The sequence below is a fragment of the Gigantopelta aegis genome, chromosome 4 (genome assembly GCF_016097555.1).
Source record: "Gigantopelta aegis isolate Gae_Host chromosome 4, Gae_host_genome, whole genome shotgun sequence".
In the NCBI taxonomy this organism is placed as follows: domain Eukaryota; kingdom Metazoa; phylum Mollusca; class Gastropoda; order Neomphalida; family Peltospiridae; genus Gigantopelta; species Gigantopelta aegis.
In genome coordinates this window covers 79,984,388-80,012,371 of record NC_054702.1, presented here as the reverse complement: position 1 = coordinate 80,012,371, position 27,984 = coordinate 79,984,388, and the positions used below count along the sequence as shown (strand labels likewise).

The window sequence follows — 27,984 nt, the reverse complement described above, 5'->3', positions numbered from 1 at the left end:
AAATTAAAACGTAAACACTAAACAGTTTTGACTTTTCGAACACTCGCCATAAATGTGAGATTATCACAATGTAATTATCTGTTTAAAATGAAAACTAGACACCGTCTTGCTCTGGTGAAAGCGCCTGCCCGATCTGTTGAAGGCGTTAGACCCAATCAGAGTGCCACGGTGACCGACATTTCGGCTGGCAGTGGCACGATTTCCGCAACTGGCACAAGTCCAAGTCCAGGAAGACCACACTGGCAAATAACTCAACAAGGTATTGTTGTTGTTAGATATTTCAAATAATTAGGTAAAGTAAGATTTCTGACCGTTCCAGCATCCATATCAGTCTTGGGGCGAGACGTAGCCCTGTGGTAAAGTGGTCGGTTTGGGATCGATCTCCCGTCAATGGACTCATTGATGATTGAGCTATTTCTTGTCCCAGCCAGTGCATCACGACTGGTTCGGAAAAATATCTGCCCGGTCCCCCCCTCCCCTAACCCCAACCCCAACCTCAACCCCAACCCCAACCCCAACCCCAACCCCAACCCCAACCCCAACCCTAACCCCTAACCCTAACTAAAAATAATAATGGAGGGGACCGGGCGGATATTATACCACTGGTTCATCAAAGGCTGTGGTATGTGCTATCCTGTCTGGTATGGTGCATATAAAAGATCCCTTGCTCAGTTGCTGCTAAACAAAAAGAGTAGCCCATGAAGTGGCGACAGCGGGTTTCCTCCCACAATATCTGTGTGGTCCTTACGACCTTAGGCCCTAACCATATGTCCGATGCCATATAATTGTAAATAAAATTTCAGAGTTCGAGATTAAATATTTTGGTTTGGGCAGTATCCCATTTGGATACTAACTAGCCCGAGTACTCTGAATGTAAGAGAGCTAGACGGACATTTGGACATAAATATGCTCTCATTACAGTCAGAGACCAACCAATGTATTTTTTTGGCAATTCCTGACAACCAAAAAGTTGGCAAAGATTCCCGCTCTAATACCACACCAATCCTATGTTTGACGTCAAATACCTTTACATCGATCATTTTCGAGTTAACTGATAAAAAAAAAATTCCACATATTAATCACTAATACACATACTACAGAAAGAAATCCGACAGCACCCACATTCAGCTACGCTTCGGCAAACTCCGGACAGCAGAATTCTAAATTCGCCGACCTATATCATGACGTTGTGTCACATGATCGCCCACTCAGCCATTCCATCTACTAGGTGGAATAGCCCAGTGGGCGATCACGTGATCTACGTCTCGAAATAGGTCGCCGAGCTTTGTAATTATGGCGATCATCGATTTTATTGTCTGGCGAGTGTGATACTAGTTAAAAAAGAAACACTGATACTGAATCGAACGTGACAAAAGACACCGCGTCTAAGTTGGCGCAAACGACAGATCAGAAGACATAGAACATGTTCTATATTTTGACAGCGCCAACATAATGAATAAAGATAAAATTCATATAAAAACATATTAATTTATTAAACACGCTCTCTCACAGATGGTTGACCTAATTATTGACCTAACAAGGTATTACATGACAATATATACATTTGATTTGTACCTAAAAGTACTTTATTGAATTATCTGTATAACCACCATATCACACTTATTATTGATATTTTATAAAAATAATTGAATTATGGGTACGGTCCATAATTCTGAGAAAAATAACAATTATTTGGAGAGCAGAGGTGTGACATATTATTTTGAGTCATGTGACGGGCATTCCCCGAATAACCTCAGGGTCAAAACGATTTACCAAACTTGTGTAATGAGAACGCTTGACCATCCTCTACGACGTAAGGTAAATAGAAAAACAACAATGAAAATAAGTTAATAAAAAATAATAAAAACATGTACTGAATGATAATAAGCTGATACATTAATTTATTTTAGTAACAGAAGCATGTTAAACGTCGACAATCCCAACTAGTTAGGCCTTTGCATGTATATGAATATATATACGAAGGCTGTGTATATAGCCACCACTAACGAGGGCTGGCTATATTCACAGCAAGAATGTATATAGGCGGTAAATAAGTACATGTATTTGATTGATCCATATTACCAAACCATCTGGAACAGGAGGAATACATACTAAGTACTGTACGAACAGTGCATTTTCTGAACAGGAGACGGGGTGGGCGAGTATATGAATTTAATGGACCCTTTTGTGTACGTTTTCCACAGATATATGAAAAGTGTCATATTGTCCCTACAGTACTAACAAAAAAATAGTAATAATAAATAAATAATAATAATAATAATAATGAATAAATAAATAATAAATAATAAATAAATAAATAAATAAAAATGACAGTTACAAATTATCAGCTGCTGAGGTAGATTAACTGAAAGAGAAACTAACTACGGACAGTACACAAACTAACAACAGGGCTTGAACTTAATAATTTTTCACATTGCAATTTTGAGGCTGCTTATGTCAAAAAAACAAACAATTAAGTTAATTTTACAGCAAATAAATATGACTAAAAGCTTATTTTGCTGTATTTAGTCACATTTCAAATGCTCAAAATTGCAAGGGGCAATAAAACTCAAAATTATCTTTGACCCTGTATTAAAAATGAGATTTAATATGTTTAATTTAATGGTACTTTGTAAAGAAACATGTTTGTTTAGACTGGATTTTTTTTGGTATGGGTTTAAAACTAAATGACATGTTTTTATATAAAGTTTTACTTTATTCATTATGAAGTTAAATGTCAATTCATCGGTTATTATTCAACAAAAAACCCACTATAGTTTTAATTTTAGCTGTGCAGTTAAATTCCATTGTGATAATTGGAGAGCTAGTTAAATTTGAGAAGGGCCAGTAAGATTTTTCTTCAACTGGCCCTGCTGGCAACCTTGGTTTTCATGTTAATTTTCAACCCTGTAATACTGACATAAATTAATATAAATAGCAGTAATCTATAAGTATTTCTGACATTACTAATGGGCCATTCCGTGGTATTTGGCATAATTTGGTCGATGAGTGTGAACATTTTTAAATGTTCTGTTAAACTAAGTTTTTATTATAGCTTAAAGTTAACACCCTTAAGCACATACAAATATACTTTTATTGCCAATTTACTTATGTTTTATGGGTTTTAATGACAGTTTTATTTGAAATTTTTTTTTTGTAAGCCAGGACGTGACATTTGTTTTTTGGTAATATTTCATTACTGTTATGTGGTATTAGGACATCATATCTAAAATATACTGCATACGAAAATACTACTTTCTCTTCTTTCATATCATAATTAGTATATTAAATTATTTTTCAAAATATATAATGTCACGTCCTGGCTGATTTGACATATAAAAGCTAGTTTTATTTAAAAACTATTTTTCAGAAATAAAAATCCTTTTTAATTCTCCTCCTTCTCTGTTCCAAGTATAAATAAAAGATATAATGATGACTGGTTGTATTAAATGATTAAAATAACCACCTCAAACTTTGAGCCAGGACATGACATTTAAGATGGCATGTTAAATTGAGTAAATATTAAAAATGTATTAAATCTCTCTATATAGAGAAATTGGCAAAACTGACTAGATAATGTACATGTACCTAAAAGAAATTACTTTTATTATCAATATTTTTGCTCTCACCATCAAGAATCGGAAACGGAGAAACTGGACATTCGGAGGAGCATGTTCAGATATTTAACATGGATTTATGTAGATACAAAAATACTATTATCAATTAATTCTGTGCTTCTATGTTTTGACAAAACAATGAATTATTGATAATCCACCAATTTAAAGAATATTGTATTATTACCAAATGTTTCATTTTGTGAATCCAAACTGGTGTACACATACAATAAATATTGTGTCAAAGAATTGTTCAAATACAATGTGCTGCTAAAATCTTACGTTTATTCCTTGGCAAATACAGGTATCCAAACATGAATTGGAATATATAAACCAACATTTCTCCAGTGAAGGATGTAATTGATAAAGATATATGTGGAAGATAAAACTTGGGTTGGGGGAATTCAAATCAGTTGTGTCGAGATTTTTGCTATTGTCATCCATCAACAGTTTATATTAATATACATTGTTGATAGTTTGTCCTATAGATCAGATAATGATAAACAGAAAGAAGAAACTGTCCAAAAACTATAATTTCTGTACTGACTTGAGTTCATATTTTGAATTCCAATTAAATCAGATGATCTTAAAAATACCAACAAAAGGCAAAATATAATAATGTATTAATTCTAAAATATATTGTAAATTGCAAACAAGAATTCTACAGAATTAAAGATCTGGCCTACCATAAACTTATTTAGTGTCATTGATAGTGTATTTGTAGATATCTATCTCAATGCATGTTACAAATGTTTTTAAATTAAAAAAATTAGACTTCCAAAAATTAAATTAAAATTTTAAAATAATAAAGTTCAAAAACAAATTTTGCCGTGCACGGAGGTGAACATTCATAGATAGAACTATAAATGAACCTTTACTGATGCAGGATATGTAATTTATCAGTGTTGAGCTAAATGCAAAAGTTGATGCCTCGGCCAACGGAAAAGTTATACCTATACTTCATCATTTTAGTTTGTACATGTATTGTAAGGTAAAGGTAAGACAAAAATCACCAGACTTAGCAACATCAGGATAAACAATGCTGTTGACAGGATGGTCACTCATTATAAAAGTATATTATATGAATATTGTATGAGAACTTTTTTTTTGCACGAGTTCAATTAATTAGGATTTTATGCACTTATTTTTATTTCATAAATTAACAGTGTTTCATTAGTAGTATTTGATATACATATCATTTATTAGTTGTATAAGTGAACTGGACAAAAAGTCGCATCCTGGCTCCTACTGAAATTTTAAAAAAATAAATGTTACATCATAAAGAATATTTTTTTAGTAAATTGCTATACAGCATTTAGAAATAGACTGGATATTGTGTTAAACAGTGTATTTCAATAAGCAAACATTCTATCAGGAGAGCAGAGTTTTGGAATTTACTAGCACATTTTACATTTTTTTTTTAATTAGGCCTGACATGCTTATACTACTATATGTAATGAGCCTATAAATGATAAAACTGCATTTCCATTTAAAAAGGATTTTTAGTGAAGGAGATCATAAGAGTCGGTCACGTCCTGGCTTAAATCATTACCATGGAATGGCCCTAATGATAAACCTACCTGTATCAATTTTCTGCAATAAAATTTGAAGGGAGGAAACATTCAACAAAAGCAATAGTGACTTAGCAGTCCCCAGTCTATTGCTATGCCGCTATTGCCCCAGTGTAGCATTAGACTGGGTACAAATTTGGGGAGATATTGTTACAGTTTAGCTTTAGACTGGGTACAAGCTCGAAAATACTGTTACTTCACCAGTAAATGATGACTTTCATTGTTTCAGCGAAAAATAAAAACGCAGGATTAAAAAAACCCAACAACATTATATGGTATCGCTGTGGGATATTGGGTTCTTGAAGTCTGGTACCCAAAATTAAATTCTGGTATCCCCGGGATATCAGGATACCATTAATCTCGAAAACTTAATGTATTGAGTGCATCATTATATAAACCATTTCATTTCCTTTCCTATATCAGTCTTTTAAAAAAGACTAACCCTAAATGTTGGAATATTGTAAAGGTGTTGCCACACATAATCATGAGTGCCGCCACACATAATCATGAGTGCCCCGAACGGTCAATCAGCTATTCTCGTATGAGGCACTCATATCATGTGTCGTCACCTTTGGCAGTTTGGATGCTAGTCAATTCAAATCATGGTCATTTCATATCATTTTGTACCACCCACTTCAAACCATACGGTCTAGTTATTTTGTACCATCGTCATTTTATAGTTATACCGAAGAAATTTTGTACAATTGTGAAAAGTCTTTTCGTGCCATAGTAATTTTGTACCATTACCATACTAGTTGCCACTTAGCAAAAGCCTGTTTTGTTTAACGACACCATTAGAGCACATTGATTTATTAATTATCGACTATTGTATGTCAAATATTTGGTAATTCTGGCATATAGTCATCAGAGAATACCTGCTACATTTTTCCTAGTGCAGCAAGAGATCTTTTATATGCACTTTCAGGTGGTTCGATCCTGCGATTAGGGATAGGATGATTATTTGATGTTACCGAAAACCGTGGTTTTAGGCCCACAGTTCGGTGCACCATTTCCCAGTTTGCGAACCGTGGTTCTTTTTTTCTTTTTTTAATGGTACATATATAAACGTTTCCGCACCTTGCTGGTAATCCCAATGATCCGTAAAGTATTTTGGACAATCACAACATTCAATTCCCTTAAACCTGACATGTTTGCATGGGCGATAGGTACCGTTAGATCCTGCACAGAACCCACAGATTTCTTGCTGGGACCGTAAAAATTGTAACCTCCCAAAATAGGGACTGACCTCAGTGATTAATCTGCAGATAGAATAAACATTTTAAGTATTTATCATCCCAGTCATCTAAATTGAAAAAAGGAAACACTTGTTAAGAATTATAAAATGTCACCCAATTATCGTCATATTAAAACGATTCAACATCTCTAATTTCCGTAAGTTTTTATTGGGATGAAATCATCTGTAGTCCGAAGGGACATAGAAAGTGTGGTTGTTTCTACATCCGAATATTGTTACATTCCCTATATATAGCTGGTATTCAAAACTTGTGGCACCAAAAGTATTGAATTAATCATTAAGTTAATGTGCGCCCTACACTAAACTGTCTGCAGTTCCAGAACTACAATGTACATGCAAACTACTTTGCAGTTTTTTTCTTTCTTTTTTCAAATAAATCTTTGCAGAATTTAAATGCTATTGTTCAGACTTTTTCGGGGGTTCCACCACTTGCCCATCCCCTAGACTTGGCCCTGAATGTCTAAAATATTATATCATTGCTTGTGCATATCAAGTTGATGGTCAGTAATATATTATTTCGAAGTATAATCTATGATTGCACGTCCTGTTGTGTAAACCACATGAAATATAAGTTCACAGAAAATGTATTACTGGACATTATATACATTATTGTTATTTGAATTTTGAGTAAAATATGGGTAAATCGAAAATTGCATCTCCCTACTCATCAAGCATATAACGTTCAATGCATGTATTAACTCTTTAACACTGAAAACTATTTATTCCCAAGACATTCATTATCAGTCACTATCAAACAACTTATCAATTGAACAAATATAAACGTGTATTACAAAACATGGACAATCAATATAATACCATATAAAATACACCTACATACGAAGCAAGAGTTTGGGCAGAGGGCCACGCCTCCTCCAATTGCGGGTATACAATATTCTGACCACGTGTGTGTGTGCAATATGTCACAATAAACATCACAAGCTTAAGACCTCACTCCAACACCCCTCACTAAAAGGGAAAGTGGCCTTCAGATGAACAATTGGTTGTGCATTAGTAAATAATAAATATATATTATTCACGTACCAGTGTTTCTGCCAGAAAGAAATGTTTGGGTATGGTGATATGGAATTGAATGCATCCACAATCAACATGGGGGGTATGGGGTCCTCCCCCAGAAAGAAAATGGGTTATGTTTAGGGTTACGGTTAAGAAAATCATACAGTACTGATAACAGTAATTGATTTTGTCACAAAGTTAACTTTAAAAAATACAATCTGCCAAATAATTTGGGTATGGTGCCATACCCGTTTTACCCTCAGGCAAAAACCCTGTGTACATACAACCTGACAGTCATAATGTATCAACCTATCTTATAGTTACTTTATAGTGTTTTGTCCCCAATAGCACCCAAACTTATTTATTTTTTGTATCAGTACATTACATATCGGGCACGGATCCAGAAGTTTTTTAATAGTGAGGTCCCAAAACCCGTTGTTGCTTTTGAACAGGTGAATGGGATAATCTTTAATTTTTTGTGTATTCTGTAATATATATTGTTTGACAAAAATAGAGGGGGCGTGTCACCTGGACTCCGCCTGAATTGTTTATTAAATTATGTTTCCAAATTGTTTCTGAAATATAGGTCATACTACAATATACTCAGCTAGAAAGGTGGAAAAGAACATCAGTTTCAAACACACTATAGAGTGATACTTTGTTTTCAAAATCTTGATTAGCAGTATTTCTAGTGAACTGAAAATTGATTAGCAACTACTGTTTAATGTTTCAAAATTGTGTAGCCATCTCTGAAATTTGTGTAGCGAATTGCTACGCGATACTGAATAAAATGTTCCCCAAGCAGGTCATCTTGCCCCAGCCTATGTAGTCTGCTTACATCTCAAAAGTTGTTAATTGTTAACAGGAAAAATATACTGCATCAACCTATGATGGAGGAATATTATAATATCGACCTAATATCGTCACTATAAAGGGACATTCCTGAGTTTGATGCAATTTTAAGATGTTATCAACTAAAAGAAACTTTTGAACGATTGTAATTACATATGCAATATATTTTTCTGCATAAAATATTAGAGGCTATATATTAAATGTGTTTCTGATAGTTCTGATATTTGTACTAGGTTAAATTTCATTTTATTTCCTAAAATATTTTTTTTCGTACGTACCAAATCCAGTTTGGGCTTTTTACAAATATTAGGACGACCAGAAACACATTAAATATACAGACACTGATATTCTAAACAAGAAAATAAATTTAATATATAAGCTTAATTGCAGAAGTATTTTATTAGACATCTTACAATGCAGCAAACTCAGGAATGTCCCTTTAACAGGCCTTTGGATTACTCGGTAAGAATCATTTCTGGTACCATGTCGGTAAAATCATAAAACTGAAATTTAATTTCCCATCATTATTATACAGAGTACGACTATTCAACGAAAATAATATCAACAGTTTCTGATGGGTTCCTATGGACACAAGGCTCGGAACCGAAAAAAAAATTTCCATGAATTTTGAAATCTATGGTCTGCTTTAATCCAGCTTACATTTGACAATGCTTATTTTCTTCAGACGATGAAACATGCAGCATGATGAGCCCATTTGAAAAAAAGCTGTATCTGCGTCAGGAGGACCTGCTGTGTTCTCAGACGGTCGATTCCCAGTGTGAGGTTAGATGGGATTGCACATCTCCAGATGCCATTCGGCACTTGAAGAAAAGTAAGATGCTTGGTTGTCATGCCGTTAATATTCTAGACTGAATCAAAATCTGATCATCACAAATACACACTTTTATGTAAAAAAAATAAAATATATATGTATGTATGTATGTATGTATGTATTGATGTATGAATATCTATATATATTGTATGTATGTCAAGGTTGACTGTTACATATATAGATATTAACGCACTGGCACAGGGGATAATTAAATCCTTTCTGGCCTCACAAATTGTCCAATGCCGTTGCTGGGACTTGAACCTGTGGCACCGAATTGCCTACAAATTGCGAGACTAACCACGATGTGCTCTGACCTAGCGAGGCATCCATAAAAAGGATGCTCTTTAACTCAACCACATGCATGGGGCCTACAATCTACGCAGTCGATCAGCTTATGTGCACAAAACAGTGGGCAGACCTGGCACTGGCTAGTATGTATTGATGTATGAATATATATATTGTATTTATGTCGAGGTTGACAGTTACATGCATAGATATTAATGCACTGGCACAGGGGATAATTAAATCCTTTCTGGCCTCACAAATTGTCCCATGCCGTTGCTGGGACTCGAACCTGTGGCACTGAATTACGAGACTAACCATGATGCGCTCTGAGCTATTGAGGCATCCATAAAAGGATGCTCTTTAACTCAACCACATGCATGGGGCCTACAATCTACACATGTATGTTTGTATGTGTGTGTGTATGTATGTATGTACATAATGATACATTGGCCTTAAATTCATATTTTTGCAATGAAACTTGTTAAATAGCATTCATGTATATGTTTAAAAAGATGTATTAGGGTTTTGGTTTTAAAAAAAAACAAAAAACTGGCCCCTTGTCTGGGAATAAGCCCACCCCATACTAAGCTCACAATGAGCTTTTTTTGGCCCCCGGTCAAATACAGTAATAACTAAATTAAAATTAATTAATGTCTTTATTTATAACAGCAACTAATAATAATAATTATATGAGCGAGGAAGAAAACAAAGAAAGACTTAAGTACCATATCTATTAATTCCAGAATTCCATTTGTTATTAATCTGTGACATATTATTTAAGGCTATACTGAGAGGCATTTTTAACTGTATTGAAAGGTGTTTTATGCATCTATATGTACATGGCAGTGTTTTAATACACTGTATGCTATTATGTCTTTCAGTAAGGAAGTGCAGAAATGGACAGGATAGCATGTCGGACATTGTCCTCAGGTTTCTGGATGATGTAAGTACTGCAGAGAGAAGTAATTATACGTTTCTTGTACTCTGTATCTGAAAATGTTTATCTTTTCTTCATTATAATTAATGCCACCACTCACCAAAAACACAGAAAAATTTGTTTTTCCTTTTGCACGCCTCACATTGTTTTGCTAAAGTAGATAGATAGCAATTGCTAACAACTACAATAGTTTACTATCCTAGCTTTAATTAGCGATAAGTTTTCTCCACATTTTATCCAGATATAAATTGAGGGAAAACCATTACAATGATACTGATTCCACATACCAGACTGAAGCCATATCTCCTGTATCAGTTGCCCTAAGATCTCCTAGGACAAAACACATTCAATTTTTTTTACCATCTGCCATTTTGCTTTTTTATGGAATACTCTTCAAGAGGTCTCATTCCAGCCAGTGCATCACAACTGGTATACCAAAGGCCGTTGTATGTGCTATCTTGTCTGGGATGGTGCTAATCGAAAAGAGTAGCTCACGAAGTGGCGACAGCAGGTTTCCTCTCAGTATCTATGTTGTCCTTAACCACATGTCCGACACCATATAACCATACATAAAATGTGTTGAGTGTGTCGTTAATAAAACATTTCCTTCCTTCAAGAGGGGTGGAAGCCTCCAGAGTATGTGACGTAATTAATCTGATGTCATGACGATTGCGTTATACCTCAGCTCATGTCATGACATTGTTAGATTCTCCTCTTGAAGAGTATTCCATAAAAATTCAAAATGGCAGCCAGCAAAAAATTGCAATATGCTTTGTCCTAGGAGATCTCAGCGAAGTCAATTTCGGTGACATGGTTATAATGAAGCAAGTGGAATCTGTGTCATTGTAATGGGGTTTTTCACAATCTGTGTTTGGACAGATAATCTAATGGTACTTAAAGATAGGAATGTAATCTATTGTAGTTGTTAACAATGTGGTTTCAGACTTGTAATTAAAATATTTTGCCTGTGTTACAGATGCTGGGAAAAGTGTTAAATATATTGCATTAATTCAGTGTCTGAATAGCTACTAAATACTAATTAAAATAATTACAATTTTGTTTTCAGAATGGTGAAGTGTCAACTAATACACCACCTCTTCTAAGCTTATGGATGGAGTCCAAAATTGTGAATAACACAAACAGTCGCTTCCCTGGTCAGTGTGTGGAGCCTGAGAGGAAAACGCACAGGTATTGCTTTCTAGGAATAACACGTACTAGATAAAGAACGTAATCAGTTGTTTTGCTGGTCAGTCATTCTATTTAAATAACATTGAACCAATAGACATCTGATATTAACCCATGTTGTATACGAGTTATTGTTCAGTCAGATATTACATAAACTACTGCATCTTTCACTGAAAGTTAAGGTCGACGACAGAACTTCCTCACCATCGTTTTTGCTTCATACACAATAAATATAACAAATCTTATTGTAATTTCACTACATATATATTTCGTATATGGTACAATGTTTAAAAATTATAATATTTTCTTCAGTCAGAGATATATGTTAGTAATTAGTATTGTTCCAAACAGGATTTCAAAACATTTGTGCATTAAACATTTCTGGTGTTCTGAAAACAGAAGCATCATGTACCCAGTTTATTTTTATACACCCATCTATGGGTCGTATTATGGTTTGGCGTTGTCTGTCCGTACGTACGTACTTACATCTGTTAACTTTTTCTTGTCTGGACCATATCTTGCATACACGTGCATATAGGACGGTCAAACCTCACATGTAGGAACAACTTGGGATGGTGGTGTGTCACTTACTATTACTAGTAGGGTGACCTACTTTTCACGGGCTACTGCACATAACAGTAAATCCTTGTCTGGACCATATCTTGCATACAGGATCATCAAACCTCACATGCAGTGTTCGAGATTAATGGTATCCCGATATCCCGGGGATACCAGATTTTAATTTTGGATATCAGACTTCAAGAATCCAGTATCCCGCCAGGATACCATATGTTGTGTTTTTTAATCCTGAGTGTTTATTTTTTGTTGAAACAATGTAAGTCGTCATTTACGGATGAAGTTAAGTAACAGTATTTTCGAGTTCCTACCCAGTCTAATGCTACACTGGAACAATAGAGGCATAGCAAAAGACTGCGAACCACTAAGCCGCTATTGTTTTGATTGGGATGTTTCCTTCCAGTCTAAGTTTTCCTTAAAGGGACAGACCCTAGTTTCAACCCGTGAAAATTAACACTAAGTTTACTTAATCTACAAATCTGTAACACATTTGGATAAAGTTACAATGGAGTGAAACACGAGTCTGTGACTTTGAAATGGTGAAATACCCTCTAAAAATGGACTAAAACTTGACTCCATAACTTTTACTTCTCAGACGCACATGCATTTTTAAAAAATATGAGAAATGTATTTTGTGATATTAGAAACACCAGGATGATCAAAACCACTTCCAGTGTACAGAAATTGATCCACTAAACCATAAAATCTAAGTAAAGTATGATTTCAGTTACAAAAACTGGCTATAATAGTAAAAAAATATGCAGTAGTTTTTTAAAAACTAGGGTATGTCCCATTAATTAGGCCTAGTAATTCCAAAGATTATAAAAACACTGAAGAGGCCATTATAAAATGTTTTTAACCAATACAGCCTTTTGTTTTATTTATAAAAATTAAAATTGGCTTGCTATATTTGAAGGTCAGGTAACCACATCTAAAAGTGGGATACTAAATTCTCAGGTTGGAGACCAGATTTTGAAATGTTAGTATCCAGCTGGGTTACTGCCCCCAATGTTTTAATCTCGAACACTCACATCAATTATACCCGTAACATATTCATTAATATAGATATGCTTTTCCATCAAACTCCTGATAGGCGTATCATGTACTTCACCGGTACTCTTGTTATTGTAGGCAAAATGATGTGATTCAAATTCAAAAACAGCTGTATTGTTACGTTGCTTTGCCACAGTTAAAAGAAATCCAGTTCCTACTTTTGTCTTACTTTTTCACAAGGGTGTGCAGGACAGCCTGGGTGTTGGATATGTTTTGCTTCAGCAGTACTTTCAAAATTGTTTTAAGTATCATTTCAGCTTTTATTTTTAAATGGGTTTCACATCCCTATTTGTCAGATATAACATTAAAAACTTTGCCATTTGACATGTTTTATTTATTATGTATGAAACCAAAATGATGTTACGGAAATTGTAGGGTTTCATCAACCTTATGCCACATTTCATTATTATAGGAACCAAAATCTTTCTGTTATTATTTAATAAATAAAAAAATTCTGTTCTCATTCTTGTTTTAAATAAATATTGGTAATGATTTGTTTTTCTGTTATAACAATTTTTGCTGTTTACTAATATTTAAAATTTTGGCTTTGAATATAAAAATTAATCATAATTAGGTGTAAATAAAATTCTTTAAATGTTTAAACTAATTATATTAATATAAATAATTATGGCTGGTACCAACAGTGTTTAACGAGAGTAAAACTCTAATTTCAGCACTCGTCGAAGAAGACGACCCACGGGACATGAAGAAGATGAGGCCAAGGCACTGTTAAAAAGAATGATTGAAAGATGTGAAGTCATTGGTGCGTGTTTTTGTAACAGGGTGCTCAGTGCAGAAAATAACACAAACTGCCCTTTAGTTTCACAGTATATTGCCGATCAAGGACTCGGCCAAAACCCATCTCAAACCCTCGAGGTTTAAGATGTCCTACCCATATCCAACACATCCAACATCACTTGTAGGCTACACTTTAAAGCTTTACATAAACTCTTAAATGCGAAGATGCAAGACACAAAAAATCATTAGGAGCCCAAAAGAAAACACCATCAAGTATAAATCAGTAAATGCAGAATGGTCACCTTCTAACATCAGCTGATCATTTCATGGTCAGAAGCCCAGTCAGAAATAGAGACGCTGACAGATAGCAAATGAAAATAATCCTTACAAGAAATAAAGAAATGTCACAGGTATTCACTGACTGCACAGGTAAAACATGCAATATGAAACTGACCACACAAGCCAAGTACAGAAAGAAATACACTGAAGAAAGTTAAAGGACATAAAATACAGATAGTCTTATTCAACTTACCGTACTAGCACAACAACAATGCTATACGACCCTGAGTTATAACCTCCACTGCAGAATTATCTCCCCTTGCCGGATGTATAACCTACACCCGCGCATGGGTAGACCGTATATCCTCGTTTTTGATTCTGCAGTCCTCCATTGCAGTCGTGTTCGAGTGCTGTAGTAAATTTTTTGTCAAATTGATAAATTGTTTATTAATTTGTAATTTTGTTTTACTCTGTCATACGAGGTCTTTTGGGTGATTTACACAGGGGGTTAATGTCTGACACGGCTTCCTCGGGCTCCAACCGGTTGGTTGTGTATGCTGAGGGGGGTTGTCTTAAACGACTGCCCCAGTTTGATCAGCATTTGTTATGTCGTTCTTGTTGTTTTGAACGCCAGTGTCATATCTGTGTAAATTGGTCCCCCTCCACGTGGGGGAAGGCTAAGAAGCTGTCAAAAGACGCCGAGTGTAAGAGGATGATTAGACGTGAACGAGACAGGCGGAGCACAGTGGCAACCTCCGGGGTCGTGCTCCATACCAATTTGCCGTCGGTCGGCAAGTCGGTGTCCAGTTCAAAGAGCTCGCGGACAAGTGGTAGGCACAAGGACGCCTCCTCGTCTGTTCGCCATCTTCATGGTGATACCAGTAAACCCGAAGCGCCGCTTGGCGCGGAGGGGTGCTGTTGCTCCCTGCTTCCAGGTCGGGCTCCGTTCCACCTGCTTTTGCCTCCGTCGGTGGAGGCGGTGCCTGTTACGGTTGTAACGAGGGCATCAATCGGAGGGAGTGCAGTCGTGGCAGGAACGACTGTGTCTCTCAGTTCCGACTCCCATCTTGCTGATGGGGGCAGGGTTATCGGTCCTTCTGTGGAGGGGTCGATTGGCTCTAGGATGAAGTCTCACCAGATTTCTGGTGCAGGGTTGGTCGTGGCGTCCGAGGGCGCCATTTCGGCCAACGCGTCTTTCGGTGATCGAGCCACTTGGCGAAATCGCGAAGTCTCACGGAGCCGGGTGGCATTGTTTCGGGTGCGACGCCAATCGGCGTCCCTTCTGTTGTTGGGGCGCCTGTACAGCGTCATCAACTTTTAGATCGTTTGCACGTGGCTACGTCAACTGAGTTGGCTAATCCACACGTGGTACTTTGGGTTCAGAATTCGGCACAGGATTCGTACGTGTACGAATTTCCTGATGGTCTGGTTCAACTGACACCACCAGTCCCGTTGTCTGCTTCGGCAGGGATCAGGGAAACTGCAGCTTTCTTGGGTGCGCCTGTGTCTACACTGATGGTCAATCCGGACCTGTCAGATCGGGGTAGAGGTTCCAGGCGTTATCCCTCGACTGCGTGGTGGAACCTTTCGTTCAGGGTCCGATGGTTTCGGGTCGCCCTCAGGGGGACTATGTTTCTCTTTTTGAGAAGTTCATGGCCTGGCTAGGGAAATGGCCTCCACCAGTCCCTCCACCGCCGGGGTTTCCAGCGAGACCGGGGTTGGACCAGTTTGCAGATTCAGCCGGTCTGCATCATCCTGCCCATGCAGTTTTGTTTCTGTTACGGTCAGCGCATGGCGCGTCGTTTGAAAAAATTTCACCAGGTTTGGTGCTCGATGAGATTCCCAATTTGGTACGCCAGATGGCGATTATGATTACCAGGCGGTTCTTGGTTTTGTACGGGAACAGGTCCGACTGGTGTGCGCGGATGCAATTCTGTAGGAGGAGGCTGTTCAGTCTTACAAGGGTGTTTTGTTTGGAAACCGGCCTTTAGCGACGGACGCTCCGTGGCAGGATTTTGGCTTGCCGTTAGCGCACGAGGCGCATGAATCTCTTGCGGAGATTGATGCTTTGATTGCAGGTAGCGATCGTATTTTGGGGGCGTTGGTGGAAGAGTTTCCGGCAGCGTTAGCTACCGGGAAACTGTTGTCTGCGGCGAAGGTTTTGTCCACGTCTTCGTATAAGACATTGGGAGCTTCCTTCCTTTCACATCCAGCAGTCGTTTTCGCTAGGGTGAAGGCAGACTGCCACCCATCTCCTAATGTCAGTGTGCCACTCACGGATTTAGAGACTTTGGAGAGGTTATCTAAACTTCTTTTTCAAGTCAATAACCATTTAGGTACGTTCCTATTTGGGTTAGATAAAGCAGTCACGGGTCTTCCACCGATGGCTAAGGGTTGTTTGTTGGCGGCTTCTAACAGTCTACTTCTGCGTTGGGATCACTACCTGGCGGGACTGAGAGCGACGGGTGTGGTTAAAACCTACTTTCGTAGCCGCTCAGTAAGGGAAACCTTACTTTTTGGGACCAATTTTAACTTGGTCATGGACCAAGAAGCGGCGAAATTCGTCCCTGCTGCTCAGTTCCAAACTGCTCGTAAGCGCCAGGCGGCGTCTACTTTTAAGCCTCCAGCCTTAAGAAAAGTCGATTTCTTAACAGGTATCAGATCCCTGTGGTGTCTGATTCAGGCGTGCAGTCGGGTAATGCCCGTTGTTCATCGAAATAGGGACGTTTTCGGGGGAAACCGGCACGTTTTCGTGGTTCCGCTCTGGGCAAGGCGCCCAGGGGTGGGAAGCAGCCGGGATGAGGGTGCGTGGACAATCGACATCTGCTTACAGAGGTTCTGTTAGCAGATCTTCCTGTGGGGGGCAGATTGCGCCATTTTGTTCAAAGTTGGTGCGAATTGCCAGATCTGGACCCATGGGTTTTGTCGGTTGTCCGCAACGGATACAGAATTCCGTTTTCATCACCCCCTCCACTGACGTCCTCCCCCGGTTACCTGCAGTACCGTCTGTCGACAAACGAGTACTGGTGGAGAAGATGGTTGTCGAGTTTCTCGACAAGAAAGCCATCTATCCAGGAGGCAGATTTGGGCACTCTGGGATTTTATTCCCATCTGTTCTTCGCCCAGTCTTCGGTTTAGTCTGTTCGTGCTTTGCTTCAGGTGGGGGAATGGGCGGCGTCCATCAATTTGAAGGACGCTTACCTGCATGTTCCAATCCATCGGGATTTTGGGAAGTACTTGCGGTTCCTCTACGATGGCAGAGCTTACGAGTTTCAAGTTCTGCCATTCGGATTGGCCACAAGCCGTCACGTCTTTACTCGGGTAGTAAAGGCAGTGGTGGGGCGTGTACATCTGTTGGGTATATGGATGCACAATTACCTGGACGATTGGTTAATTCCGGCGGCGTCACAGACGGCATGTCTCGTGGGCGTGGAGTTCGTGATCGACATGATTCTCCGATTGGGGTTTATTCCCAATTGGGTCAAGTCGGAATTAGTGCCAACGCAGGTTTTCACTTATCTCGGGGTGGTTTTCAACCTTGTGGAGGTGTCCGTTCTTCCGACGGATTCACGACTACACAATTTCACGACGTTGGCGCAACGTCTTCTGGTGTAGTAAAGTGCGTCGGTGCGCACGCTCCATGTTTTGATAGGCCATCTCGAATCGCTGGCGGTGCTGAATGTGTGGTTCAGACGGTTCAAGAGACCGCTTCAGTGGCATTAGTCCCGGGTGTGGGATGGTCTCAGCTGGGATTTGGTGATACCATTGGGGCCTTGGTTCATTCTTCCGATCCAAGAGTGTCTAGTGGACAAGTGTATGTCCCAGGCCGTTCCTTTATACCCACTTTCTCCAGAGTTGGTCCTGTTTACCGATGCTTCCCTCGAGGGGTTCGGTGCACACCTTTTGGATCAACATTTGTCAGGGGTGTGGACTCCTTCAGAGAGGAGTCGTCACATCAACCTGTTGGAGATGGAAGCAGTGTGTCACGCTTGTCTCCATTTCAGGACTGTTATTCGACATCGTCGAATTTTGTTGAGGTTGTTGCGTACCTCAATCGGTGGGGAGGCACCAAATCCCTGTCATTGAGTCTTGCGGCTTTGGAGATTCTGGAATGGTGTGACGATTCGGGAGTGGTGTTATCGGCCAAACACATTCCTTCGTCCATAAACGCCTTGGCGGACACTTTGAATCCTCGTTCCCCGGTTCAGACGGAGTGGATGTTGCACCAGACGGTGGCTTATCAAGTTCTTCAGTTGTGGGGGAGTCCTCAACTCGATGTTTGCCTCTCGCCTGAACAGTCAGTTGCCAGTGTTTGTATCGCTAGTACCAGACCCACTGGCACTGGAGTACGATGCGTTGAGCATGGACTGGACGGGACTGGATTTTTACGCCTTTCCCCCTCCGGTTCTGCTTGGCAAGGTTCTGGCAAAGATCAGACAGCAACCTTGTCGTGTCACGCTCGTAGCCCCGAGTTGGGCAGCTCAAGCCTGGTTTCCTCCGCTCCTGTCACTTTTAGTGCAGGAGCCGGTGCGGTTGCCGTTGATACTTGATCTGCTCAGTCAGAGACTGCGTCGGACAGAGTGGCATCCGAAGCCAGAGGTTTTCCGACTTCATGCATGGTGGTTGTCGGGGTTTCCCTCCGAAACCGAGGCTTTTCTAAACGGGTTGCTGAGCTCGTCTCCTCTTCGAAGCGCCAGTCTGCGGAGAGGGTCTACCAGTGTCACTGGCGCGCTTGGGTTCGTTGGGCGACTGAGAGGGACGTGGATCCCTTGTCGCCAACTGTTAATGACTTAGCCGAGTACTTTCTGGCTCTTGTCCAAGAAAGACAGCTGAAGGTTCAAACAGTGAGAAGTCACCGGTTGTCCATTTTCACTACTCTGAGGCAGTGTGGATGTCAAGATTTCTCAACGAATCTCGTGTTGCATGACTTGCTTAAGTCGTTGCAAAACACGGTTGAGAAGCCTTCCATTTTGCCTAAATGGAATGTTTTTCTGGTTCTTCATGCACTCAAAGGCAAGCCCTACGAGCCTTTGAAATTCGTCATTTGACGTGGAAAACTTTGTTTCTGGTCTCACTAGCGGCTTGCCGTCGTATTAGTGAGATTCATGCTTTTTTGCATGATTTGGTGGATTACAATACGGACGGGTCAGTTGCGTTACGTACTGATCCTGGTTTCGTGGCTAAGAACCAGGTGCCAGGGGAAGAGTTTCTTCCGGCCATCATTCAATGTTTATCTTGTACGCTTTCTGCGGATAATTCTGATAGACTTCTTTGTCCGGTGCGGGCTTTGAAATTCTATTTGGAGCGTACTAGAAATCTCCGGCAAAACACGAAGAGACTCTTTATCTCTTTCACTCGCCAACCAGGAGACATTACGAAGAATGCTTTGTCGAGATGGATTGCTGCAACCATCAAACTGGCATATGAGAAGGCGGATGATCATGTTCTGCAGAATTTCTCCGTTTGACCTCGGGCGATTTCTGCTTCCCTTAATTTCCATGATTCTTTGGACATTTTCAAGGTCATGAGTGCGGGGTTTTGGAAAGGTCGACACACGTTTGACCATTTTTTTTACATGATATGGCTGTTGGTCCGGACGGAACTCGGCGGATTCAATCAGTCATTGCAGGGCAGCAAGTAATTTCGGTGCGCAGGGCCACGAGTAGGGGGCGACCCGTATTTCGTCCGGTCGCTACCGGCAGTCTTTCTGGGAGATAGTTCTCCACCTCCTGTTTGGAGAGTGGGGGGTGGATGGTTCACTATCTGGAGCAGTCGAGTGTCTTTTACCATTACATGGTGTGCGGGTTTCCTCACCTTGTTAACTTGGTTTACTTTTAATTGGGGTTGTAGTTCTTCAATTTAAAAGTCACTTTGACATTTTATACCTCGTATGATGTGGGTTGCTTTTTCACTGTATCATTACTTGATACGAACACTACTGGTTGAATGGGTAAGTCCTCCTTGTTTTCTTACCTCCTCCCTTTAATGTTAAATTCTCGTGCTTTAACGGTGTTATATCACGTCTGTTATAGCATTGTTGTTGTGCTAGTACAGTAAGTTGAATAAGACTATTAGAAAATTTGTTTCTAATTTTCATTATTATTCATACTTACCTAGTACTAGCACAACAACCGTTACCTCCCACCCGCCCCGAGGGAGGTCTGTTTTTGATTCAGTCATTCCGGACTTTGAATCGATAACGAGGATATACGGTCTACCCATGCGCGGGTGTAGGTTATACATCCGGCAAGGGGAGATAATTCTGCAGTGGAGGTTATAACTCAGGGTCGTATAGCAGTGTTGTTGTGCTAGTACTAGGTAAGTATGAATAATAATGAAAATTAGAAATAAATTTTCTAAACTTAGTGTATGGTGGTGTTATTATTATATAAAGTACATGTCTACCACACATTTTCTCCCACAGTGAAAGATGTCTCCATCTTTTCTTTGTCAGTTAAAATATTTGTTTTCATGAGACAAGTTAAAAATTCTACTTTTTGTTGTCACTCTGGTAGTTACTTGAGACATAATAAAGTCTTCCAAGGACACCTAATTATTAATTGTACTGGTGGACTTCTTGGTAACACACAAGGAGAAGCCATAGGTGCTCTACTGGCTTGTACTGTTGAAATGTCATCTATGCGAGGCAAAGTGTAAGAATCTTTCTTGGTCTTTTGATTTAATTGGCAGAAATTGATTCACATGTAGTTTATCATTTTTCTTTCTACATAAAACAATATTTGATGACCATGGACTGTGATTTTCTAATCATTCCACTTGTTTTACTAAATCAACAAGACCAATATCCATTCCTCATCATTCTTTGAGAAAATATCTTGATACTTGTTGATACGTTCAACACCATTTTCCAACTGTTCTGGATGTAAATCAGTAGAGGACAAATCAGTACTGCTAAGTATGGAATCTGCTCCCTCTACATGTTCTACTAATGATGCATCTTCTACTGTTACTAGTAACAACAGTTCTAGTAGTGACATTTGAGAAACAAACTTTTATATCCCAGTCTCCCGTTACTTAAATGAAATCAAACCAGGAACAATGTCAGTATCAGCAGGTATTGCTACATCTTTGATTTGCTGTAGCAAAGAAGCAGGATAGTCGACCTCCTTGTCCAAATAAGCTGTAACAACCACTTCTGAATTAGCTGGGATAATAATATTCTCTCGCTCTGCACTCTTCACCACAGCTAATCGCCATTTCTGTCTGGACAAATCTATCTCTCGGTACCATGACTCGAAATGCTAACTACATCAGTACACTTAATATTACACATATGTTTCATATGTTTTTTTATTAACTCAGTTATGTTGAAATATTGACTGAATTTACAAACTGCATTTAAAAATAGAACAGTTTTGTAGTTTCCAAAACACTTTTTATTTTATTTTTACATCAAGCCAAACTGGAATTATTGAGAGAAAAACACTACCGGTATGTAGATGTCTTTTCCATGGTATAAGATAATATGAAACGGTGACTGCACATTTAATAAGTCTTAATCCAGTGTTGATTAATATTTACCATTGTGTAAATCAGTAATATTTGAATAAATATGAAATGTTTTGATGTTTTATGATTCTTATTTGTTTCATTTAACTATATGTTATTTTTATTTTATTTTTTTCAGAAGAGTCGACCAGTACCAATGAAGATGAGTAAGTCAAAATGTCTTTATTATATCTCCATTATTTAACAAAAAGCGATAAATGATGGTTTTGTTTTTTCCTTTCTTTCTTTCTTTCTTTCTTTCTTTCTTCTCTCCTCTCTCTCTCTCTCTCTCTCTCTCTCTCTCTCTCTCTCTCTCTCTCTCTCTCTCTCTCTCTCTCTCTCTCTCTCTCTCTCTCTCTCTCTCTAATTTTTTTTATTTTTTTATTTTTATGTTCATACACATACCTTTGTTTGACACCCAATAACTAATGTGAATTAGGTGCTGGAGTGTAGTTAAACATTAATTCATTCATTCCTTCATTCTATATCTCTGATGCTTGCCAAACTAAATTTTTTTGTTTTCAAATTATAATAATTCTTTTTCAGGAAACGGATGTTGACTACATATGAAAATGGACAGCTTTTGGAAAAAACTGCAACTTTGAAATTTTTTTCTCCGAAATCAGAAAAAAGACAAGAATCTCAATCCACCAGTTTGTCTAATAATTCAAATAAAGTTGAAATGAAAAATATCACTTGTGACAAATCCTCCGATTCCGATCAGAAAAATGCCAGCGATGATAGCATATGGACAGATGACGACCTGTTTGAAGACAACTCTTTTATTCTGGAGGCCACACAACTCCCAGCAGGCAAACGGAAACTGAACTCGCCTGCCAGAGAACAACCAAACATCAAGAACAAACGATACACGTTCAGCCTAACAGCTGATTGTGATGTTGTACCACCCACAGCTGTTGCTGTAAACGCACAACAGTCTGTAACTAACACCTCTTCTGGACAAAATACATTAAAGAATATTTACCAACCAACAACTGTTACATCAAAGAATATTTGTCAACGTACTACTTCCACATCAAAGAATATTTGTCAACCTACTACTTTCACATCAAAGAATCTTTGTCAGACTAATACTTTTACATCAAAGAATATTTGTCAACCTACTATTTCCACATCAAAGAATATGTGTCAACCTACTACTTGTACATCAAAAAATGTGTGTCAACCTACTACTTTTACATCAAAGAATATTTATCAACCAGCTACTTGCACATCAGCCATGGTTAGGACGGGATGTGTGACGAACAATAATAGTTTTAAAAAGCACAGCAGTTTTGATGACAAGTCTGCTTTCTCCAAAGGCTCTTACGTTCAAGGTTGTTCTAAAACTACAAGTTCTGCTGGATCCAGTAAGTCTACCTGGAGGAGAAGCCACAGTTTTTCTGGATCCCAGTCTCCTAGCAACCCTCCACGACGACAGCCAGCATGTACTGTTTCTCGGTCTGAAACCGGATTTAAGGGAACTCAACATGTTGCTGAAATCAACAATAACTGGAATACGACATTGGTAGCTACAGTATGTATTCCAGATTCTTGTCAGCAGAAAATATCAGCGACCTGTGATAGCAGATTTGGATCATCAGTAGGGAAGAATGTGTCGCACGGTGCTCGTCTGAGTAATAAGAATGAATATCTAGATACTAGCATCACCGATGAACTTCTGTATCAGCTGGCCGAGCCTGACGAACTGTTAGAGAGTCAGCTGACACCCGATGACTCCACGGTCAACAAGATCAGCGAAGAGTTGTGTCACGATGATCTCTTTGATGATGAAATGGATGATGTTTCTACAGTTGTGAAAACAGTTAACACCAGTAGTGTGGTTCCCAAGACAGCCAGTATTGGTATGGATATGAAGATAGCCAGTAATAAGTCAGTCGGTAGCCGTGGTGGTTACTCTGTCCACGGTAAAGGGAGTAGCTTGACATTTCAAGGTAAACCACCGTCCCATGCTGTTGGTGGTAAGACATTACAGAGTGGTTCTAGTCACATGTCAACTCGCATTGGTACAGTTGGCTCGGTTGCACCAACTCAGCAAAGTTCTGTGGGAAAGTTTAGTTTCAAAAATTCTGTTTTGAAATCAAAACCAGCATCTGTGCAGTCAAGTGCTCCAGTGAACCATAACACAAGAAATTCAAGTACAGTGCCAAACATGGAAGCCTCTAAGAATGGAACATGCAGTAAAAACACTGCTTGTGGTAAGCATACTTGATGTAACATTCTAGTAATGTCTTCAGCAGGAGTATAAATAATATAGTATTAATGTAATTCTCCCACAGCTCTTTATACTGTGTTTTTACATAATTATACAATTTTGTTTTTTTAATGGAAATAATCATATTAACACCTAATAGCCGATCTCTGTTTTTGTGTAAATTCATTCTCCCATATCTACATGTAAAGTCCAAACAACATTGTTAACAACTACAGTATTCTCCTACCTTTCATTACTGATGGATTTGATCCACATTCTGTCCAGACAGAAATTGTGAAAAAAACATTACAATGACACAAATTCCATATACTAAATGATAATAAACATGTCACCTATCTCGACTTTGCTAAGATCTCCTAGGACAAAAAACATAAAAATTTTCACCATCTGCCATTTTACATTTTTATGGAATACTCTTCAAGAGGGGTTGGAAGGCTCCGACGTCATCATGATTGCTTTTATACCATAACACATGACATTTGTTAGATTGCATCACATATTTTCACCCCTTTCGGAGAGAATTCCATAAAAAGGCAAAATGGCAGCTGGCACAATTTTTATTATTATTATTCTAGGCAATCACAGCTAAGTCGATAATAGGTGACATGTTTATCATCTAGTATGTGAAGTCTGTGTCGTAATGTTTTTTTTTGTCTGGACAAAATGTGTGGAAAATCTTATGGTACTTAAAGGTTGGAGGGTAATTTATCATAGTTGTTAACAATGTGGCTGGTATGCTGAAACCTATTCAAGCAATGAGCTTTATTAAGTAGTAGACGACTGTCTTAGTCAGTTTTTAACAAACTTTTGAATGGCTGCATGGCATTAGTTTAACTGTGAGTCAGAATGACCAAATGTTTGACATCCAGTATTCGATCATCATTACCTCAATGTGTTCTAGTAGTGTTGGTTGTTTGTTTCAGGACTAGAGTGCAGCCAGGACATGGATGATGACTCATTTCTGGGGGATGATGCTTTGTTTGAAAGTCAGATCCTCGCATTGTTAGACCAGGTTGAGTGTGAGTATCAGACAGTAAACACTTGCATGGGGTTTTAGAAATACTTCTGGGACCAGGTTTTCAAATGTTAGCTGAACCAGTGGTTAAGAGAAGTTTTTAAAACCAAGGACAAAATTTATACAAATAATAATGGAAAAGATAATGTTGAAATCTGATTTAGAACAATCAAAGGTATCCATTCATAAATAAATCTAAAGTTTATTTTGTATTTATGAAAAAGGAAAATATTAGACTAACCCAGGGTTAATTAAACTATGCTTTGAACAACTGGACCCTAGTTTGTAAGTGAGACATACACACTCTTAAAAGCATGTGGCTTTGCTGTAATTATCAACAGGTGAAAGGAATTTGAATTTGATTTATTATTAATATTCAGAAAAAATACCAGAAACCAAATGTTTTTGATGATTTTATTCCATCTAGAAATAATAGTAATATTCATAAAGCAAAAAATGGTTTCTCATTGTATTTTGCTTATTTCTGTTTTTAGTTTGGCTTTATTCACTGTGAATCTGCTAATGTTTTACAGATAAATTACCAGTATTGAAAATCATGAATATTAACACCATGGTGCAAAAAGTTTAGTGACATTTATAAATAATGACTCTGCATGTAATTACAAAAAACCCCACATAGAATCAAAATACATTGTGTCAGTATTTGACTTGGACAACATGTTTTTTATGTTCACCGACATGGCATATATTTCCTATTTCTATTTTTCCTGAATTATTTACAAAGTATTACAAAAACAACTGGATTATTTCTGCCACATACATTGTGTATATATAATTAATGTAGGTGCCTTCCAACAGCCGGCTACTTCATTGTGAAAGCACAGTAATATTTGATTAGTTATTTAATACTTTCAGCCCAAGAAAGTGTCCAGACTTCACAGGTCTCCAGTGTGAAGTGCACATCAAGGGAAATAGAACAGAAGCGCTTGGCTGCACTTGAAAAACAGAAGCAGAAGAAGACTCATCCTCTCTGAAGTCGGCCGATGTTGTCTCAGTTGGTTTTGACTTTTAATTGAGAACACTGCTATGAGAACGAACACCGGGCTTCCCAGGATAGTCAGGGCTGCTCAGATCACCGATGTCTTCCCTAGCGTGGTAATGAGATTACTCAACTGGCTGTTACAGTTTACTGATATGGTCTAATACAGCACTGTGCAAAAATGCAAAAAAAAAAGGCCTTCATATTTCATGAAAACAGACTGGCAGTAAGTGTGGCAATTAATGGCAGTTATTCAAATTGTATTTGGAGATTGAAGTGCCATGGGACAGGCTGATTCTGTCACTCAAATGTAGACCGTGGAGAAACTAATAACAGTAATCAACACTGTGGCATGTGGGTATTACTCCAGTTGAGCTAAGACGGCCAAAGATCCTTAATCTTTACTTCAGCTTTTGGGCAAGTTCCTCAGCAGTCTTATGCTAGAGGTGTTTCTCGGTGCAAGGCACAATATTTCATGTGAACCATTGTTCTGTTCGTGTGTTGGTTACCCAACTTTAAATTGATGCCAACCACCAATCAGTTACATGGTAAATCGTCCTGAAAATAAAAGTTGCACATTTCAAAAATAACAGGTCAGTATTGATTTATTCCCAAAACTGATTCTGGACATTTCTGGATATATGCAAGACACCTGTTCCGGCAGTCATTGTCCATTAATGGTTTGGAAATATACCAGTAAGCTCAATGAGATTAGAAAAGCTAAATCGCTGGTTACACTAGTTATTCAAATATAATTAAGGTAATCGGACACCCAGTTACCTATAATCCATCCCACAGGAAATGCAGAGGCGGATGGGGGGGGGGGGCACCTACCCCCCCCCCCCCCCCCCTAAATTTTGCGATAGTCATAATTTTATTATATATTAATTTTCATTTTTTACGATCCGCCTCCAAACCTCCCACAAAGTTCCCTTGGCATTTCATCTCATGTCACTGGGCACCCTCCTAAATGGATTTTCTTAATCTGCCACTGGAAATTTACTACAAGTTATTTATTTCTGAGCCGATTGATTTGTACATTGCACACAAGAATAGTAGTTGTTTGTTATTTCCAAAACACTTTTACTTTTCTTCTTATGTCAAACCAAACTGAAATTGTTTACAAAAAACATTTTAATAGAATTATGGGATAGACTATAGGTAAAAAATCAACTGAACTGACTTTAGGTTACCTAAGATTTTGAAACATTGCAGTGATGTTGACTTCATGACCATTCTCTGGTTAATTCAATATCTTGAATGAAGTTATTAATGAAGCCTCAGAGGGCTGGTGATGTACTGCTGAATTTGTTGAACACAAGTATGCCTACAGCACAGGTACCCCCAAACAGAAACCCCCTAATACAAATGCTATAGTTACATATATTATATAACGTTACTATAACATATCTGACGTTATTGTTTGGGGATACCTGTGGCCTACAGCACAGTGACTTAGCCCAGTTCATATGATGGTGATAATATTAGTAAACAAACTAAATCACCTACAAATGTGCCGCATGACGTGAATACCAATAGTTGAGGCATGTGTAAATAGCATTGAAATAATTGTAAGATAATGATCCAGACATTACTGTATGCAGAGTTCTGCCTAGAAATGTGAGTGGAGGAAATAATATGCTAAACTATAAAATATATGTCTTTATTTAGTATTTTAAGTGCTAATCAGTAGCAAGTGCTGGATCAGGCCTTACCAGTGCCAATCACCATAGCTAGATTCTTGCTTTTGTAGATTTCATGGAATAATTTATTTAAAAAAACAACATCATCATAATAATAAGTTAAAAAATACAACCATTTATGTGGTGATTGGTATTGCTTCTATTCATTATTGATAATGTACATACCATGATGATCTTTCGTAAAATAGATGTGATGAGTTCCTTCCACGTACTCAGATGGCCCAAGGAAAGGTAACTAAGTTTGCAAATTTGACTTCACTTTCTCACATTTTTGGACTATTATGTTGTGATGCTCGTCACGAAAAATATTTTATGGTAAAAATACACAAA

General features: G+C 38.3%; 1 protein-coding gene across 1 annotated transcript; it reads left to right on the top strand.

Moving 5' to 3' along the window:
• Positions 1 to 4: 4 nt before the first annotated feature.
• On the top strand, positions 5 to 26,776 carry LOC121372297. The gene is made up of 9 exons (XM_041498592.1): positions 5 to 259; positions 8,992 to 9,138; positions 10,305 to 10,366; positions 11,427 to 11,548; positions 13,849 to 13,937; positions 21,840 to 21,867; positions 22,247 to 23,919; positions 24,860 to 24,955; positions 25,828 to 26,776. Exons 1-9 carry the CDS (start codon positions 88 to 90, stop codon positions 25,944 to 25,946), a joined length of 2,508 nt encoding a protein of 835 aa, XP_041354526.1. The 5' UTR covers positions 5 to 87; the 3' UTR covers positions 25,947 to 26,776.
• Positions 26,777 to 27,984: the final 1,208 nt, after the last annotated feature.